Source organism: Humulus lupulus, chromosome 1, assembly GCF_963169125.1.
Source record: "Humulus lupulus chromosome 1, drHumLupu1.1, whole genome shotgun sequence".
NCBI classification, from domain to species: Eukaryota; Viridiplantae; Streptophyta; class Magnoliopsida; order Rosales; family Cannabaceae; genus Humulus; species Humulus lupulus.
Genome location: NC_084793.1, coordinates 161,468,855 through 161,486,066, shown reverse-complemented (window position 1 = coordinate 161,486,066; position 17,212 = coordinate 161,468,855). Strand labels below are relative to the sequence as shown.

The following is a 17,212-nucleotide window of genomic DNA, read 5'->3' as shown; positions in this document are numbered from 1 at the left end:
ATTAGGTTGACTGGTCGGAGGGCTGATCGGGTGGTTTTGCTGTTAAAATGGAACTTCTGAAAACAACAGTGACGGTTGTTCTTGATCCTCGAACAGTAGCGGAAGCAGATCGTCGTCGATTGGCCTTCCACCTCCCCAAGGATCGTGCATGAATATATGAGGACAGAAAAGGGGAGGTGAAAATCTACGGCCAATAGATAGAAGAATAGTAGACGTTGGGATAACGTTGCTCGTGTATAAAAGCTAAGCTTTTATACGACCAGCAGCATTCTAATGTAAACACTAAAAGCATGCGAACAATTTGGAAAAACGGATTGAAAAACGGAAGTGAAATTTTTTTTCAGGAAAACTTTTCGACTCCGAAGACAGGCGGGAAAAACCCGAATTTTTCCGAAAGCATAAAAATTGAATTTTTACTTCGATTTTGGGCCCTAAATCAGTATTCCTACTTCCCACGCCAATTTCTAAGCCTCACTTAGTGTTTTTACTAATTAAAACTCTTATCCTATCATGTTACTACCTACGAACCCGATTACCCCGAAAGCATTTTTTCTCAAGAACATTCAAAAACTCAAACCCGAATACCAGAAAACTCGAGAAATATATGTTGCATGGTATAGCAGAGACAAGGAGATCACAAAACTTACTTGAGTTGCAAATTGCAAAAGAGTCACGAACGTTGGTGCTTAGGACTGGACGAACACACCTCGAATCACCGAAATTTTCTAAGATTTTTTCTTCTGAGTTCTTGAGAAACAAAAGTTTGGTAAAGGGTAGAAAATGAGAAGAGTGGGTTATTTATACTGATCGTGGCACAGTTAAAAAACTAATGATGGGGGTAAGTTTTTGAAGAGTGGGGAATCGTGTTAGCCGTCAGAATGCTTTTTGGAAACTGCAACGGCCATGATTAGCTACTTTTTCGAAAAGGCACTGACAGATGTGACAAGTCAGACAGAAGATTGGTCGATTAAGTTTATTATATGCTGGTCGTAGTAAAATAAACTTTGGGGGCAAATGTTTACCCAACAAAGGAATACCTGATGATGTGGCAAAATTAACATACACGTGGGATACGCGTGACCGTTTAAGTGAGTATGATCTGTTCGACCATCGACCAGAAGAGAATTCACTCGGCAAACATCATATTTTATGGGCAACTAGTCTGGTCATAGCGTTTCATATATTTCCTTCAGATATGTAATTTTGCATTTATGTAATAATTGTGATTTCCATTATTATTTAGATACACCTGTATTAAATGTAATTAAGGCCCATCGGCCCATGTAGAACTCCTTTAGCCTATAAATAAGAATCAAAGGGCTCGAGAGAGGCAACTTTTTTGGACTTTTTGAACTTTGGAACTCTGAGAGAGAATGATAGTGTTTTTATCCACAATAATTGTATTCATCCTGAGGCTTGTGAAACTCGTGAACCCTAGTTCATTGATCACAGTTTTTGAGATTCTACATCAATAAGAACACTAAGTGGATGTAAGTTATTACCATTTTCTGGGGCTGAACCACTATAAATCTTTGGTGTCATTTATCTTTTGTCTTGATTTTCATCTCGTTTTTATCATTTTACTTGACTCCGTGTCGTTGACCAAATCAAGGGTCAACACTTTGTTATATAGAGATGAAAGAGGCATTTTCTTTAAATCGTTTGAGCCAAAAAGCTAACCAATATATATTTTCTCTTTGTTTCTTTTTTTTTAGCCTAATATTGACATTTTATTCTTTGTTGTTTAAACACATCTTGAGCTTGTGATTATACAAATTTCAACTTCATTAATGTTTATCCTTTTACCCTATTTTGCACCATAAGCGTAGGATTCAATTGTATTAATTTATGAGGCTAAGTGGGGAATGGGGTATGTATGATAGTTTTATTTGAGAAAGGATGTGTTGTGTCTTCAATGAGAAAAGAGAGTTACAGTTCCATTTTGTTGTTTGTAAATTTTATTTTCTATATAAATAGAAAAAAAAAATATGAATATCTTTGTAATAAAAAAAAATTGAAAAAGAATGAAAAGAAACAAGTTTGGGGAAGTTGTAAATCATTGGGGCAAAAATAGAAGCACGGAATGAAAGAATGAAAATAATGTTTTGGGAAAGAAAAGTTTTATAGTATAAAGTTAGTTCTTTTGTAAGTTTATGGTGTGAAAGTAAGTCTAAATGTGTCTTTTTCATCCACCATTGACCCGAGCCTAATGGTATAAGCCAAATAAAGTCCCCTTGATTTGCACAATATTTGATTTACATTAGTGGAGATAAGTTGAACAAGTTGGGCTTATGGTTGTTTGATTATGTGATTGGTTCGTTAATTTGTCTCGATGCACATGAGTTGCATATTTTTTTGAGATTATTAGAGATGTTTGGGGCACAATGAGATAGTAATATTAACAGTTGAGTATTGATTTTTTGAAATTCTAGTCATCCGTTTTGATTCACATATTTAGTGGTTGAAAGAGAGTTAGTAATTTGAGATGTTATGCTTTGAGTCTAAATGACATTCTCGATTTGGTCGTTTAGTTTTTATTTTTATTTCTATTATTTTGTACAAATTAAGTAATGTTTGTTTTAGTTGTTTTGAGAATTTGTTGTTTTAATAATGGTTTGCAATTATTGAGAATCTATTTTTGCTTGGGCAAAAGCAACCATTCAAGTTTGGGGGTGTGATGAGTGCAGATTTTATGCACTCAAATATTGCTTTTGTACCTAAAATGGTTTGTTTTCTTTAAGTTTTTGTGTAGATTTGATGATTTTCCTTTAAGTGTGCAGGAATTGAATAATTTAGTGTTTTGTACATTATTTCGAGTGTTTAAGTCAGAGAAGGAGGCGTTATGTTGCTTTCTGAGAGGCGACAAGTCGCAAAAAGACAGGAAAAAAATGCACCTGGGCAGAGAACCAGGCGATATGTCGCCTGTAATATGGCGATGCATCGCTTGCCACAGGCGATGCGTCGCTTGATAATCGCGATACGTCGCCTGTTGCGCCACAAAGATCGGGAAACTTGATTTTTTACATGTTTTTAATTCGAATTCGAAGGGAAGTCAGGCAAGGAGGTTTTCTAGAGGCTAGGGCACGAACAAAACACATATAAAAAGGAAGAGAAACAAATTGGGGAAGGAGAGACTCATCGGTGGAAGATCTAAGAAGTGAATCAAGCCATATCAACAAAGTTCTTTAGATTTCTTTATTTTCTTTGATTTTTCTGGATAATTACAATATTTTTAGATTATGAACCACATTATGTGTGGCTAGTTTTCTTGTTTGTTAGGGTGTAGACGGATCTCTTGATATGATTCTATCTTTATGATTTAATTCAAATTTTAACTTAGTCCAATATTGTTCTTGTGTTCTACTTTGAAATATTATTGTTTTAATTGTGATGTTTATATTGTTTTACAATATATTATTATAATTAGGGTTCTATTTAGATTGTGAAAATTATTACTTGAGAGGGAAACATTCAACCAATCTGGCATTGGGTAGAATAACTTAGATTATGTGAGATCAGTAGATAAGCATGGATCTAGGTAGCCGAAATAATTCTAGATTGTGAAATTGAGAGGTGGAATATTTAGGATTGTTTCTAGGGTAGAACTTATTGAAGGTATGGATAAATGGTCGTATAGAGATATAGGTTAGTTGTCACTTACACATTCTTTATGCGGCATTCGAGAGAGGGTATAGAGATAAAATAAGGCTCTAGGTTCTTGAAAATATTGGATAGAATTAGGCACATTAATGATTAGAGTTAGAATTGTTAGAGAGTGACGTCGAAATCTTAGCAATTGTTCTTATATTGAGTTTATTCACATTTAACTATTTGTTCTTTAAAATTCTTATTTTATTTCAAGATTTTGTTATCTTTCGAAATTGATTGTCTAGATAAAGTTAGGATTCAGTATTTGTTGTACTTAATCTATTTGATTGATTTTAATCCTTGTGGGACGATAATTTTCTTTGGGACTACTTTACTACTTGTTCGATATGTGCTTGCAAGCATTGTAATTATTTTTTGCAACACTACTTACCACTCTCAATGTATTACATCTTGGACAAAGATTTAAAGGCCATTAATTTCGCTAAGGAGGATGACACTCAAGAAGTCATCAGAGAAAGAAATAAGCATGAAGAAAATGAGCTAATTTGTAGGGGTCACGTCCTTAATGCCCTCTCGAACCATTTGTATGATCTCTATACTAACACCAAGACCGCCAAGGAGATTTGGGAGGCAATGAAAAATAAATACAAAGCGGAAGAAGAAGACACAAATAAATTTCTTATTATTCAATATATGGGATTTAAGTTTTTTGATATAAAACTTCTTCTTTCCCTAAATTCAAGAATTGCAAATTATTGTGAATAAACTTTATACCCTAAAGATTGTATTGCCATAAGAATTTCGTGTTTGTGCTATTATAGCCAAGTTGCCCCCATCTTTGAGAGACTATAGAAACAAAATCCTCCATAAAAATGAGGAGATATTCTTGGAGGAGATTTTCAAACATTTGAGGATTAAGAAGGAATCTCGTTCCATAGATAATGGAGAGATTTCTAAAGTCAATGTGGTGGCTAAACCTCCCAACAACAATAAAGGAAAAAATAGTTAACAAGCCTAATGCAAAACAACCAAAGAAAATAAATTCGGTTAAAATTAACTAAAAAAATCTGTTAAACCATGATTTTTCACACAGATATATGTTTTTCTCAATATATTGAAAACAATGTGTCCTCCAAAACAATTTTGTTAATGAAGAAGCCTATTGCTATTATGCTCTTCAACCGAGTTAATTGCTCAAAATATTTTTCAGTCACAAAATACTATGCATATTTACATGCTCCATGCAAACCACGTCATAAAACATCAAAACCCCCACCTTAATAAATCCAAAATTATTAGAAGATCATACAATTGACGTGAAGTTACCTGTAACACTTTCCATTTTTTAATTTTAAAAATCAATCGGTTAACAAAACCATTATAACAGGTATAAGAAAAGGGAAATTTCACTTTTTATACATACTAATATGTACAATTACAAAAAAATCTTAGCATTATTAACTTTTTCAAATTGATGCTAAACTTTTCCCTCATACCCAAAATACCCTTCTCATTTTTCCACACCCAAAAAATTCAACCCTCAGCCTTCTCTCCCACTCTCGGTTTCTCTCTTCCAGTCTCACAAAAATCCCCCAAAAACCATCGAACCCACCGTCGAGCCGTCGAGCCCCCATCTCCGTCGAGTTTTCGAGCCCCCACCTTCTCCGTCGAACCCCCACCTTCTCCCATTTCTCCGTCGCCGTCGAAACCCACAGCAAACTCCCATTTTTCTGTCAAACCCGAGACCCACGGAGCATATTTCCTTCAAAGTTTCAAAAACAAAGGTAAAATCTTGAACCCAAGTCCATATTTGCTTTATATTGTTGTTGAATTTGTGATTTGTGGAATGGGTTGTCCGATTTTGTGGGAAATTTTTTCTGGGTTTGAACCAGTGGCTCGATAGGTTCGATTATGGTTCGATAGTAGGCTCGATAGGGTAGTTTGAACAGTTCGATGGTGGATCGATAGGAGCTCGATAGATCTAGGGCAATATATGAAACTAACTCGATAGGCTCGATAATGGTTCGATAGTAGGCTCGATAGGGCAGTTTGAACGGTTCGATGGTGGATCGATAGGAGCTCGATGGATATGTGGTATTATATTACAAGGGCTCGATAGGTTCGATAATGGTTTGATATTAGACTAGACTGCAGCTCGATGGTTATTTATGTAGACAGATTTTTCTTAGCTCGATAGGCTCGACACTGGCTCGATAGGCTCGATAGATTTAGGTTGTTGATATTGCTCGATAGTTTCTCGATAGGGTATGTTGCAGCTCGATAGGGTATGTTGCAGCTCGATTATAGCTTGATAGAGCTCGATGACAACTTATTTCAGTGTTTTTATGAATTTTTTTTATTCTGTTTTCTTACCAAATTTTTTTCATGTGTTGTTACAGATGCCTAAGTTGCTTGTTCCGTTCAATGATCACTTTCCTAGTCGAGTGACATATCGGGGTAGTAGTACTTTAAATCACATTAAGACCAGGTTTTTGGAGCTCGGGCTGCTTGAAAGGGCTAAGGAATCCCCTTTCAAGCAGTTCTTTTTGGCTTCGGAGTTTAATTTCTCCGGAGTCTTGGTGCATCAACTGTTGCTGAGGAAAATCGCCAGCAACAACGAAGATGAGGTGCATTTTTTCTTGGGGTCGAAGTCTTGTAGTTCGGCATGGGAGAGTTTGCCCTGGTGACGGGGTTGGATTTCAGTACCTTCCCGTCACCAGAAGAGTTGGCAGGGCGTAATCTCAGCGACCGGTTGATAAAGGAGTATTTCAACGATGCTGAGAAAGTAAAGCACTCACAAGTGGACCATGCTTTCAAGACTTGTACGGTTGTGGAAGATGTGTACAAGCTTGGTCTATGTCTGTTTGTTGATGGGGTTCTGAATGCCATTGAGGGAAAGTTGCACATTTGGCGAGATATTCTAAAAATTGTTGAGAATGTAGAGTACTTCTTCAGCTATCCATGGGGGAAGTACTCTTATAGGAGGCTATTGCATTCTTGTAAGAAGGACATGGTGAAGCAAAAGGACAACTATGATGCCAAGAAGGATGCCAAGGTACAGCAAGAGTCCAAGTACAGTATGTATGGTTATGCCCCGGCCTTACAGTACTGGGCATATGAGGTTATCCAACAGCTTGCGGTGGAGCTTGTTGTGAGCTCGGGAAACATGTTCCCGAGGATGCTTAGTTGGTCGCATTGGAGGAACAAGGATTTCACCAAGTCCGTCATCGCACCGATATTATTGAAGAAGAATGTAAGTTATGTTTTTTTTTTTATCTATATGCTTATCTTTTATCATTATTTGAGTTAACCAAATGTTTTATGTTGTTTGCAGTTAATTGTTCTTCCGATGTTGAAGCCTCGGCCAGCAGAAAAAGACTATTACTTGTCTTTGACTGAGGGAGATCTTCCTCTTTATCCTGGGCTTGGCCAGGATCCCTCAGAGACTGATGAGGAGGAGGATGCGACTTTTGAGAAAATTGCAAAGATAGTTTCTCAGGCAGCCAAGATATTTGTTGATGCTGCCCCGGGGGAGGAGGTTGCAGGTCCCACCCCTCCTATTGCCCCAGCCTTAGCCCCAGCCTCAACCTTTGCCCCAACATCAGCCCCAGCCCCAGCCTCAGCGTCAGCCCCAACACCAACCCCAACACCAGCCTCAGCCTCAGCCCCTGAGCTCGCCGACTTGATTAAGCAGTTGGACAGAGTCGAGGGTCGACAGGAGACCCTCCTGAAGAACCAGTCAGTGATCTTGGACGTAGTCAGTCAGATCCTGACATTTATTAAGGAGAAACCGAGGGGCTCCAATGAAGATTCAAACTCAGAGTCATTGGATATTCCGCTAGACTATGTTGATGATCCAACGATGCCTCCTACCATCATTGTGACACCCGAAGCTGAGACTCCGGGAGTCGTTATTGTCAACCTTGAGGATGTTGCTGGGGTTCAGTTTCAGAGGGCTAGACGCCGAAGACGCAAGCCAGATTGGTTTGAGGACTATACCGATCCCACGAGGAAAAGACCTCGCACTGATGCAGCTGCACCAGCAGAGGAGGCTACACATGTGCTGGACCCTCTCAAGAAGCCAGATCCCAAACAGTATAGGACAATGTGCAAGTGGCTACTTGGAGACATGCCCAACAAGACCCTGCGGGATGTAAAGACTGGGAGTCACGGTCCAGCGTGGTTTCTGACGTTGAAGACACCCCAGTCGTGGCTCAATGATGGGGTAAGCCATTTATACCTAATTATGGACTGTTTTCAATTTTACATGTTTTGTTGTTATTGACTCGATATGAGCTCGATGATAGCTCGATATGAGTTCAATAAGAGTTTGATAGGAGTTTACAGGTTCGATGTAAGTTCGATGGAGCTCGATGGTAGTTCGATAGGGATGTTAAAATAGGTTTGTTCTTTACTGTTTCAGACTGGCTCGATGTGAGCTCGATGGAGCTCGATAAGAGTTCGATAGGGATGTAGGGTTGGTCTTTACTGTTTCATATTGGCTCGATGTGAGCTCGATGGAGCTCGATAGGGATGTTAAAATAGGTTTGTTCTTTACTATTTCAGACTGGCTCGATGTGAGCTCGATGGAGCTCGATAGGAGTTCGAAAGGGATGTAGGGTTGGTCTTTACTGTTTCATATTGGCTCGATGTGAGCTCGATGGAGCTCGATAGGGATGTTAAAATAGGTTTGTTCTTTGTTGTTTCAGACTGGCTCGATGTGAGCTCGATGGAGCTCGATAGGAGTTCGATAGGGATGTAGGATTGGTCTTTACTGTTTCATATTGGCTCGATGTGAGCTCGATGGAGCTCGATATGAGTTCGATAGGGATGTTAAAATTGGGTTGTTATTTACTGTTTGAGCATGGCTCGATATGAGCTCGATAGTAGTTCGATATGAGCTCGATGGAGCTCGACAGCAGCAATTTATGATGGCCTTTGCTAATTTTTTTATCGTACTCTCTTTGCAGCATATTGATGCGGTAGAACACATGCTTCGTATGCGTCGCAAGTATTTTCCCAATATATATCGACAGAATGCAGTTGTGATGAACAGTTATTTCTCACAAGTGATACCTGCCCGATATGATCAGTACAAGAAAACAGCCGACAAAACAAAGTATTCTTGGGATGCTGACATTATGTCCATGTTGACCGGCATCGAGCAGCAGTTTCTGGCATCTTGGGGAGGAGTTGAGGATGTATATTGGTGCCAGAACTATGGACAACAACATTGGTTTTCCATTGAGGCTTCCATTTCTAGTTGGACTCTGACTGTTTACGATTCGGACAACTCGGTGATTAGTGACGCAAAGCTTGAGGATATTATGAGTCCATGGTGCTTTATGCTTCCTTCTCTGTTAATGCTGAGTAAATTGTTTACTGATAGCTTGATGCTGAAGATTCCATCAGCAGGAAAGAGGCCGCATCAGTTCACATGGCGTCGCAAACAGAAATACGAGCTCCCTCAGTCAAAGAGAAGGTAACATACATCATATTCATACTAATTTTGTTTCTAACTAAATTTATAGTAATGTGCACTTAATATTTACTTTTTTTTTACAGTGGGGATTGTGGTGTGTATGCTATCAAGTATATTGAGCATCTAATGGTCGGTCTTCCATTGGAAACTATCTGCGATGAAAATATGGAGGTGTTCAGGAACAAGTGGACCACAGACTTGTGGTATCAAAATTTGTTACCTTGATGATTGTATATATACAGGGTCTTTACATGTACAGTTTGTTGTTCACATTTTTTTATAACTTTCATGGGCTGGACCACAGACTTGTGGTATCAAAATTTGTTACCTTGATGATTGTATATATACAGGGTCTTTACATGTACAGTTTGTTGTTCACATTTTTTTATAACTTTCATGGACTGGACCACAGACTTGTGGTATCAAAATTTGTTACCTTGATGATTGTATATATACATGGTCTTTACATGTACAGTTTCTTGTTCACATTTTTTTATAACTTTCATGGGCTGTTATCGAGCTAATATCAAGCAATATAATTTTCATATCGAACCATTAACATAACTTTTAAGAAAAATCAAATAAAAAGAGTTTATTAATACAACAAGTTCAAATGGGAAAAAAGAGTTTAAAGCCTAGCTTTGCATGTAGCCCTGTTGTGGCCAAGACCACCACACATGCTACACTTGCGCTCTTTGCGAATGATTTCTCCATTCGATGGAGTGTGGTTTGTCTTCCTTCTTCCCACCTTATTCTTCTTCGGTCGACCAACTGGTTGTTTTTCAATGGGAACCCCAACTTGCATTTTCTCTATGTTCTCAGGAACTTCCCAATCATCCTCGTTGCCAGTTGGGTAAATTGTTTCTTTGTAAGACTCCCTCCACATCTCAGTAGTGTAATATGGTGAACACAATGAGTAAATGTTGACACTACGCAACATGGCCGCAACCACACCATGAACACAAGGGTAACCCATTATTTGAAACTGACCACAAGAGCATGATTTGGTCATCAAATTCACCTCACCATCACCTTCTGGGACCACATGAAATTCAAACAGTCCAAGAGGATGGACTTTCAAGTACCTTGCATCATCCGCAATGTCTGAGACATCTTTCTCATATATTGTTACTAATTTGGATGTGCACTTCTCTACCTCCTCATGACGCGCGGCAAACCATGACTGAATTGTGAAACGAATGAATTCCACAAAAGTAGTGACTGGGAAGGTTCTTGCGTCTCTGGTTTTGTTGTTGAAACTTTCAGTGTAGTTGCTTGTCATTACATTGTATCGATTCCCAGGAAAGTACGCACGAGTCCACTTATCGAAGCCAATACCCTCGAGATATTGAGCTATGGCAGGATCCATTTGCTTTATATTATTGAAGAACCTGTGAAATTTTGACTTCCGAAATGCATATGCCGCATTCCACATCTCCTTGTGACAATGATCGGTCTTGAACTTAGCGATTACATTCATACTTATGTGATGGTAGCATGCGCCGTGGTAGGCATCAGGGAAGACCAACTCAAGAGCATGAATAATGCTAGCATGCCTGTCTGATACAAAAGACAGATTATCAACAACTCCAATGGCTTCCTTCAATTTCATCATGAAATACTTCCAAGAAGCATAATTATCACTGTCAACAATACCGAATGCAATTGGATAAATGTGGTTATTCGCATCCAATGCGACAGCACACAACATGTGGCCACCGTACCTTGACTTCAAGAAAGTGTCGTCCACACATATAACAGGACGACATGATGTAAATCCCCTTCTACAAACTCCGAGTGAGAAGAAACAGTAAAGAAAGCGACCGTCATCTGTGACAAAATCAGTAATTGTACCTGGATTCTTTTGCTGCAGCATGTACAGGTAAGAAGGTAACTTGGAGTATGATTCTTCAGGTGTCCCCCTGACATAACCGAGTGCCTTCTCTCTGCATCTCCAAGCTTCATATAACTCATATCGATCCCAAAATTATTCTTCATATCCTCCTTTATGATGTTTGGTGGATAGCTAGTGCCATAAGTAGCATATTTGTTCTTGATAAGGTGCCCAATGACAGAAGGTGCTGCTTGACGGTGGTCTTTTTGTCGCAATTCTAGTGAGCAAGTATGTACACTATTATAAACAGTGATCTCAAACATCTCCGATCGCGCTACTTTTTTCCGTCTTATTCTCCAACCACAATCAGGATCCTTGCAGGTGATATACAGCACATCAGTACCAGACTTCTTTACCATAAACTCAAAATTATTCTTCATTGCAAAGAGAGCCGCTTTGGTTTTCAATTCCATCTTGTTCTCAAATGTCTTCCCAAGATGTAATTCCCCCAACGCTACACCGGATGAGGGTGATTCAGAACGACTACAAGCTATGATTTCTTCTTTTGTAAACATGGGAGCACTCCATTTTCTGTGATCTTCTGTTGAATTTATTGAAATGTTCCCTGTATAGTTATATTCTGTTCCACCAGGACGACTAGAGCTGGTGCCAGGTGTTCGACGTCCTTGACTTGGTGGGTTCGTCCGTGCAATATGACGTATTGGTTGTTCTTGTGCTTCTTCTACTTGCAAATGTTCAGCTAATAGATCATCATTCACTGAATTGTCTCCTAAGTCCTCATTGTGTTCAGCTACCGGATTGTCATTCACATAGGGGTTGTACTCATACTGATTGTCCCTCAGGTCAGCAATAGGAAATCCTAAAGTATTGGCTGCTCCCTCAGGTCCGAGAGTGGAATATGGGTCTGCAATGACAATCTTTTTAACAGGAGTGACACACAAGGCCAACCTTTCTTTAGATGTTACTCCTAAGAATGCACGGACACCAAGATCACTTTCAACATGAACTGGTGTAAACGGTTGGTCGCCACAAGTGTAAGGAACCTCCAATTTCAACTCATAAATCTGTTTATCAACTTTAAGTTCCTTGTGCAATATGTCAAGAAGTTGCAAGTACGTTACAGTATCCTCCATCGGTATCACCATGCATTGAGGGTCCTTGAAAATCCACTTATTCCCTTGTAATTCCCAAACACCATTGTAGGATACAAAAACGTAGACAATAGAGCCTGTGTTGGAAAAAAAAACATTAAAATTGTCAAGAAAACTGTAATTTTTTCATAAATACATTAAAAAGGAACATTATCGAGCTAACATCGAGCTTTATCGAGTTAGCATCGAGCTCTTATCGAGTTAGCATCGAGCTACAATTTCTCAAAACCGAACATAAAACCTAACCAAACCCTCCATCGAACCCTATCGAGCTCATATCGAGCACATATCGAGAAACCTAAACCTATCGAGCTCAAAAATTGTAGGGTCCAATCGAACCCTTATCGAGTTTCCATCGAGCACAATCGAGCACTAATACCCAACCCTATCGAGCTCACATCGAGCTCTTACAAGACCTTCTTCTACATACCATCGAGCTCATATCGAACCGTTATCGAGCTGCTATCGAGCAAAAAAGTTACAGAAAACCCAGAAAAACACAGATCGCGGAATCTCTCAAAAAATCCCGAAAAATACACCAATATAGGCTCAGATCTGTTCAAAATAGCCAAAAAAATGTAAACAAATAATACCCAATACATAAAATATAAAATCTTATTACCCATGGTTTTTCTCCTCCAAAAACTCTCAAAATAGATGTTGCCTTTGATATTAACGACTTTACAGAGACAATGGAGATGGCTAACAATGATTTTGACAAGAAAATTATACAAAATTGTAGGTTTTATGGATGATTTCGTGAGAATGAGAGAGAGAGATGGAGGAGAGTGGAAGAGAAGGTTTTGTGATTTTTTGATATAATGGGAGGGGTATTTTGGGTATGGGAGGAATGTTTAGCATTAAATTGAAAACATTATTAGTGTTGGGATTTTTTGGTAATATTAGGCATTATTAGACATAAATAATGAAATTTCCCTAAGAAAATCATTTTTTTTTTAAATCTAGTAAGGATCACATAGCCTAAATGAACATCAAAACCATTGTCGAAATATTGTGCATACTACAGCAATTCAAATGCAATCTGAAAAAAAAAATGCAACCATTATATAAAATTGGACGTCAACATTTCATACTAACCCTGCTTTTTGCTTAAATTACACAATCTACCTTCCCCTATTCAAAAACAAGGAATTTTCAACTTCAGATCTGGGTTTACATGTACTTAAACGCATAGCACACTAAACCAACATAATGAAAAAGAAAATCAGTTTGATTTGAGATGGTTCACAACTTATCACTCGACTCATGCTCTTATAGAAAACACTTTTATTGATGTCCTACACTTGCCACCCTTGATCCTTACAACGGTGATGATTGCTGACTCGCTTACTTTATTAATGAACTAATTTTGGGAATTAAAAAAGTATATTTATTATTACAAAGTAAGATACTTTTTCGGGTATTGATCTTGATCTATTCAAATCTCAACGTCTTATTTTGTTCAATTCAATCTCGCATATCAATTTAACCCGCAAGGTTCCCCGTTCTTAACACCATCCCGAACCCACCTGTTTAGATTGTAGTTTTATTCTAATTTATTTTAATATAAATATTATTAAAAATATATGATAAAATAATTCATATAAAATATATTTTCTTAGTTACTTTATATTAAAAAGTATTAAATTGTTTCAATTTATTTTATCAATTTTGGAAAAAAAAACTAAACATTTTTATTAAATCCGATCCAAAATTAAACAATTTTACATTTTTATTAAATTGATACCCGAGTCGAACAGGAATGGGAGAGCCATCCCTGATCCCACCCCGTGTTTACATCCCAACTCGTACTGGGTCGTCAGTACCTATTTTATCGAAGCACCCGATTTAATTTTCAGTCGGATCATATTGTATAACAATCAATATGAACCCTATCTTGAATAAGAATTCAAACTCAAGACCAGATCATACTGTTCTATTTTACATTCTAAAAACAAAACAAAAAACTCTTTCAACCCAATATCATTTCTCAAATTAAAATGAAATGCATGGATAAATGCCAAAAATATGTCACCAGAAAATCCATGCATAATGAGATGCATAGATAAATGCCAAAAACAAGTCACCAGAAAATCCATGCATATGAATAGAGCACTTACGACCACCACACCTGCTATCACGGCATTTGCCTAAATATATTATAGGTTCAAGTCACCAGAAAATCCATGCATATGAATAGAGCACTTACGACCACCACACCTGCTATCACGGCATTTGCCTAAATATATTATAGGTTCAAGTAAATGTGGGGATCGCTCATCCAATAAGACTTATAAGCTTTTAAAACGCAAGACTACATAATATTTCTGACATCCAAAGTCTTGAGAAACTCTTAAATACCAAATATAAAAAAAAACAAATTTGTCAAACTTAAACGAGAAAACAAAATTTGAGTTTAGATTTGTTCTAACATAAACCAAAAGACTCATAATCTGTTGAGCAATGAAAACTGATAATTCTACCAAACCTAATTCATTCTTCGGATGAGCTCATTAATATAATTCTCACGGTTACCAGCGTCTCCGCCTTCGACATAGTGATTCCTCTTCTTTTTCATACCACCCAATGGTGCCTTCAGCTTGAAGGGCCATAAAAAGTTGTTGGCTTCCTTAAAGTGAGGTCCAACAGTGGTGATCTCGTGGATAAGATCCTCTGTGCAGATGATTCCATATTTGCCCAAAGCCTGTTACATTTTAGCAAGTTAGTATACCAACACAAAAATAACAGTCTAAATTGACAACCATCACCAGAAAAATCCACAAACCTGTTCTACAACTGAGTTGTCAGTCAATGCAACTCTTTGCTTGTTGAGCTTGCCATGACCTCTTTTGTAAATCAACTCCTTCACACTCTTCAAATTGGGGTATCTAAAATCACGAGCAGTAATTAATCAGACAATTTGGATCAGCAGAATGTAAGAATTAAAACAAAAGCACAGGGCGTTAACACATACCCATATGTCACATATGGTTCAACCCTGTGAAGCATATTCATGGTGGCTTTGTTGACTTTAAGGAACACACCATTGAATATCTGTTCAGGAAAGACAGAAAATCAGTCGTGATGCTGCTACAATACTAATTTCAAATGGCATTCCAGTTCAAAAGGAACCGTAACATAAAATCAGTTTCTCCAAAGAAACTAATGAGAGTTCAGAAATAGTAGCAGTGCACGAATAGTGAAATTAGGTATCATCCACATACACAGATAATATTAATATACAATAAATACTCAATAACGTCTGACATAACACGTAAATTTATACATGTCAGTCGACAAACTTTCCAAATTCAGGACACTAACCCAGAAATGACGAAATATATGGCCTAGCATTTAAAAAGAACAAACTAACATCAACACACACATATATAGATATATATATATATATCAAAGCCAAATTTCAATTAGCATCTATAGATCACTAATAAAATGTTCTACCTGTCTCAATCGTAAGAGCTGCAAGATAGTCCTTGTCTTGGGGTGCATGGCATTAATACTGAAAAAACAATTATTTAAAAGAACTAAGAGCCAACACATAAAAAACTAAAGTATCAATATCAATAAAACACAAGACATACCCACGGATGCGAATAATGAACAAGAGCTTGGCCTCTGGTTCAACATAGAAACCTCCCTTCAACTTAGCCTCACGCTTGAGCTGAATGAGCTCCTTCTCCTAAAAAGATATGAAAATAATAAAAAATTAATGATTAAATAAACTAATCGATCATAACCAACTATAGAAGGGTAAACTAGCCACCTGCTCTGAATATTCCTTGGCATACTGCTTGGCTCTATTGTAAATGAGCTTTCTGTTCTCAGCGTTCTTCAACTTTAAAGTCTGAAGTTCTTGTGTTTTGGCCAAAGCCCACTCCTCCTCTCTCTTTTGCTTTTTCAAGACGGACTCTGGAACCAATGCCTTGACTTCACCCATCTCTACAGATTAACCAATTAAAATTTGATAAGTTAAAGCTTCGTAATCTTTTAACCAAAAAGTGCTACCAACAAAAATAAAAAACATAAAATATACAACTATTCACAGATCAGACAAGTGGTAAGCACCAAAAGTCCACTTTTCCCCCCTCATGTGAAGAAAACTCAGAAATAATGCGTAAGATCTAAAGTTTTAATTTCATTTCATCAAGAGTATAAAAGAACAAGAATATATTTGGCTGTGTTTGGGATCGAAAACAAGATATATATAAATCGAAACAAAATCTATAATCCACTTTCGAGGTATCATCATTTCTCTCAAACAAAACAATTAATAGAAAAACTATACACAATATTAGCTTCAAACAACATCAATGTCAAAAACCCCCCAACAAGAAAAAAGCAATAGAATTGTAATATAATGGTAGAACGAACGATATCGATGGATTTTAGCTATGGAATTGAGACTATTGATAGGAAATAGATTAACAAATGAAAGGTTCTTACCGCCGAAGAGAATGTTGCAGAGAGGCGCCTCTGAGTCTGAGAGAAACTAGGGTTTTTAGACCACTTAAAAAGTGAAGGGTGTGTCAACAAGGGGTGAAACCCTAGGAAGCATGTAATCTATTTGTAATACGGTGGGAAATTGAGGTCTTTCAGGCCCCTTTAAACTTTCATGGGCTTTCAATTCCTGACCTAAATCCAAAACCAAATGTCCCAATACAAACCCAATCTAAAGCCCAGTTCTATCTTTTTCTATTTTTAAAATAGGGGAAATTACATCTTAACAAGTTTACAAAAATTAGGTTTTTTTTAAAAAAAGAACTTATTTTATAGTTTTTTTTATAAAAAATTCAATTTCATTGGATTTAGTTTCCATATTTTTATATAAAAATTAGTTTATGTCGTAATTTTATTCTTAATTAAATTTATTTAAATTTTGATATTATTTTAATCATTTAAGTATTTTTCATTTGATTATTTTTATATTAGTTTCATTATACAATATTTACTTACTTTTTTAACAATGAAACTTAATCTATTTTATTTTTTTTATATTTTTTAATATTTATTTTTCATAATTTAATGTTACAATTTAAAATTACAAATACATTTTCATTTTACTATTTTTAATTTTCATCTCTTCAACTTATCTTCTCG

At 37.1% G+C, this 17,212-nt stretch overlaps 1 protein-coding gene across 1 annotated transcript; it reads right to left on the bottom strand.

Moving 5' to 3' along the window:
• Window positions 1–14,377: 14,377 nt before the first annotated feature.
• On the bottom strand, window positions 14,378–16,714 carry LOC133799827 (large ribosomal subunit protein uL30y). Its single transcript, XM_062237817.1, has 7 exons — window positions 16,559–16,714; window positions 15,879–16,054; window positions 15,697–15,794; window positions 15,557–15,614; window positions 15,072–15,151; window positions 14,883–14,985; window positions 14,378–14,801 (listed from the first exon to the last, which is right to left on the bottom strand). Exons 2-7 carry the CDS (start codon window positions 16,050–16,052, stop codon window positions 14,586–14,588), a joined length of 729 nt encoding a protein of 242 aa, XP_062093801.1. The 5' UTR covers window positions 16,053–16,054; window positions 16,559–16,714; the 3' UTR covers window positions 14,378–14,585.
• Between the last annotated feature and the right edge of the window lie 498 nt (window positions 16,715–17,212).

Bases quoted from the DNA above. Each gene is read 5' to 3' on its own strand.
- LOC133799827 (XM_062237817.1), bottom strand. From the start codon at position 16,052: ATGGGTGAAGTCAAGGCATTGGTTCCAGAGTCCGTCTTGAAAAAGCAA. The intron at 15,615-15,696 runs GTATGTCTTGTG...TTGTTTTTTCAG, and splicing joins TTCATTATTCGCATCCGTGG to TATTAATGCCATGCACCCCA. The intron at 15,152-15,556 runs GTAGAACATTTT...TTTCCTGAACAG, and splicing joins AGCTCTTACGATTGAGACAG to ATATTCAATGGTGTGTTCCT.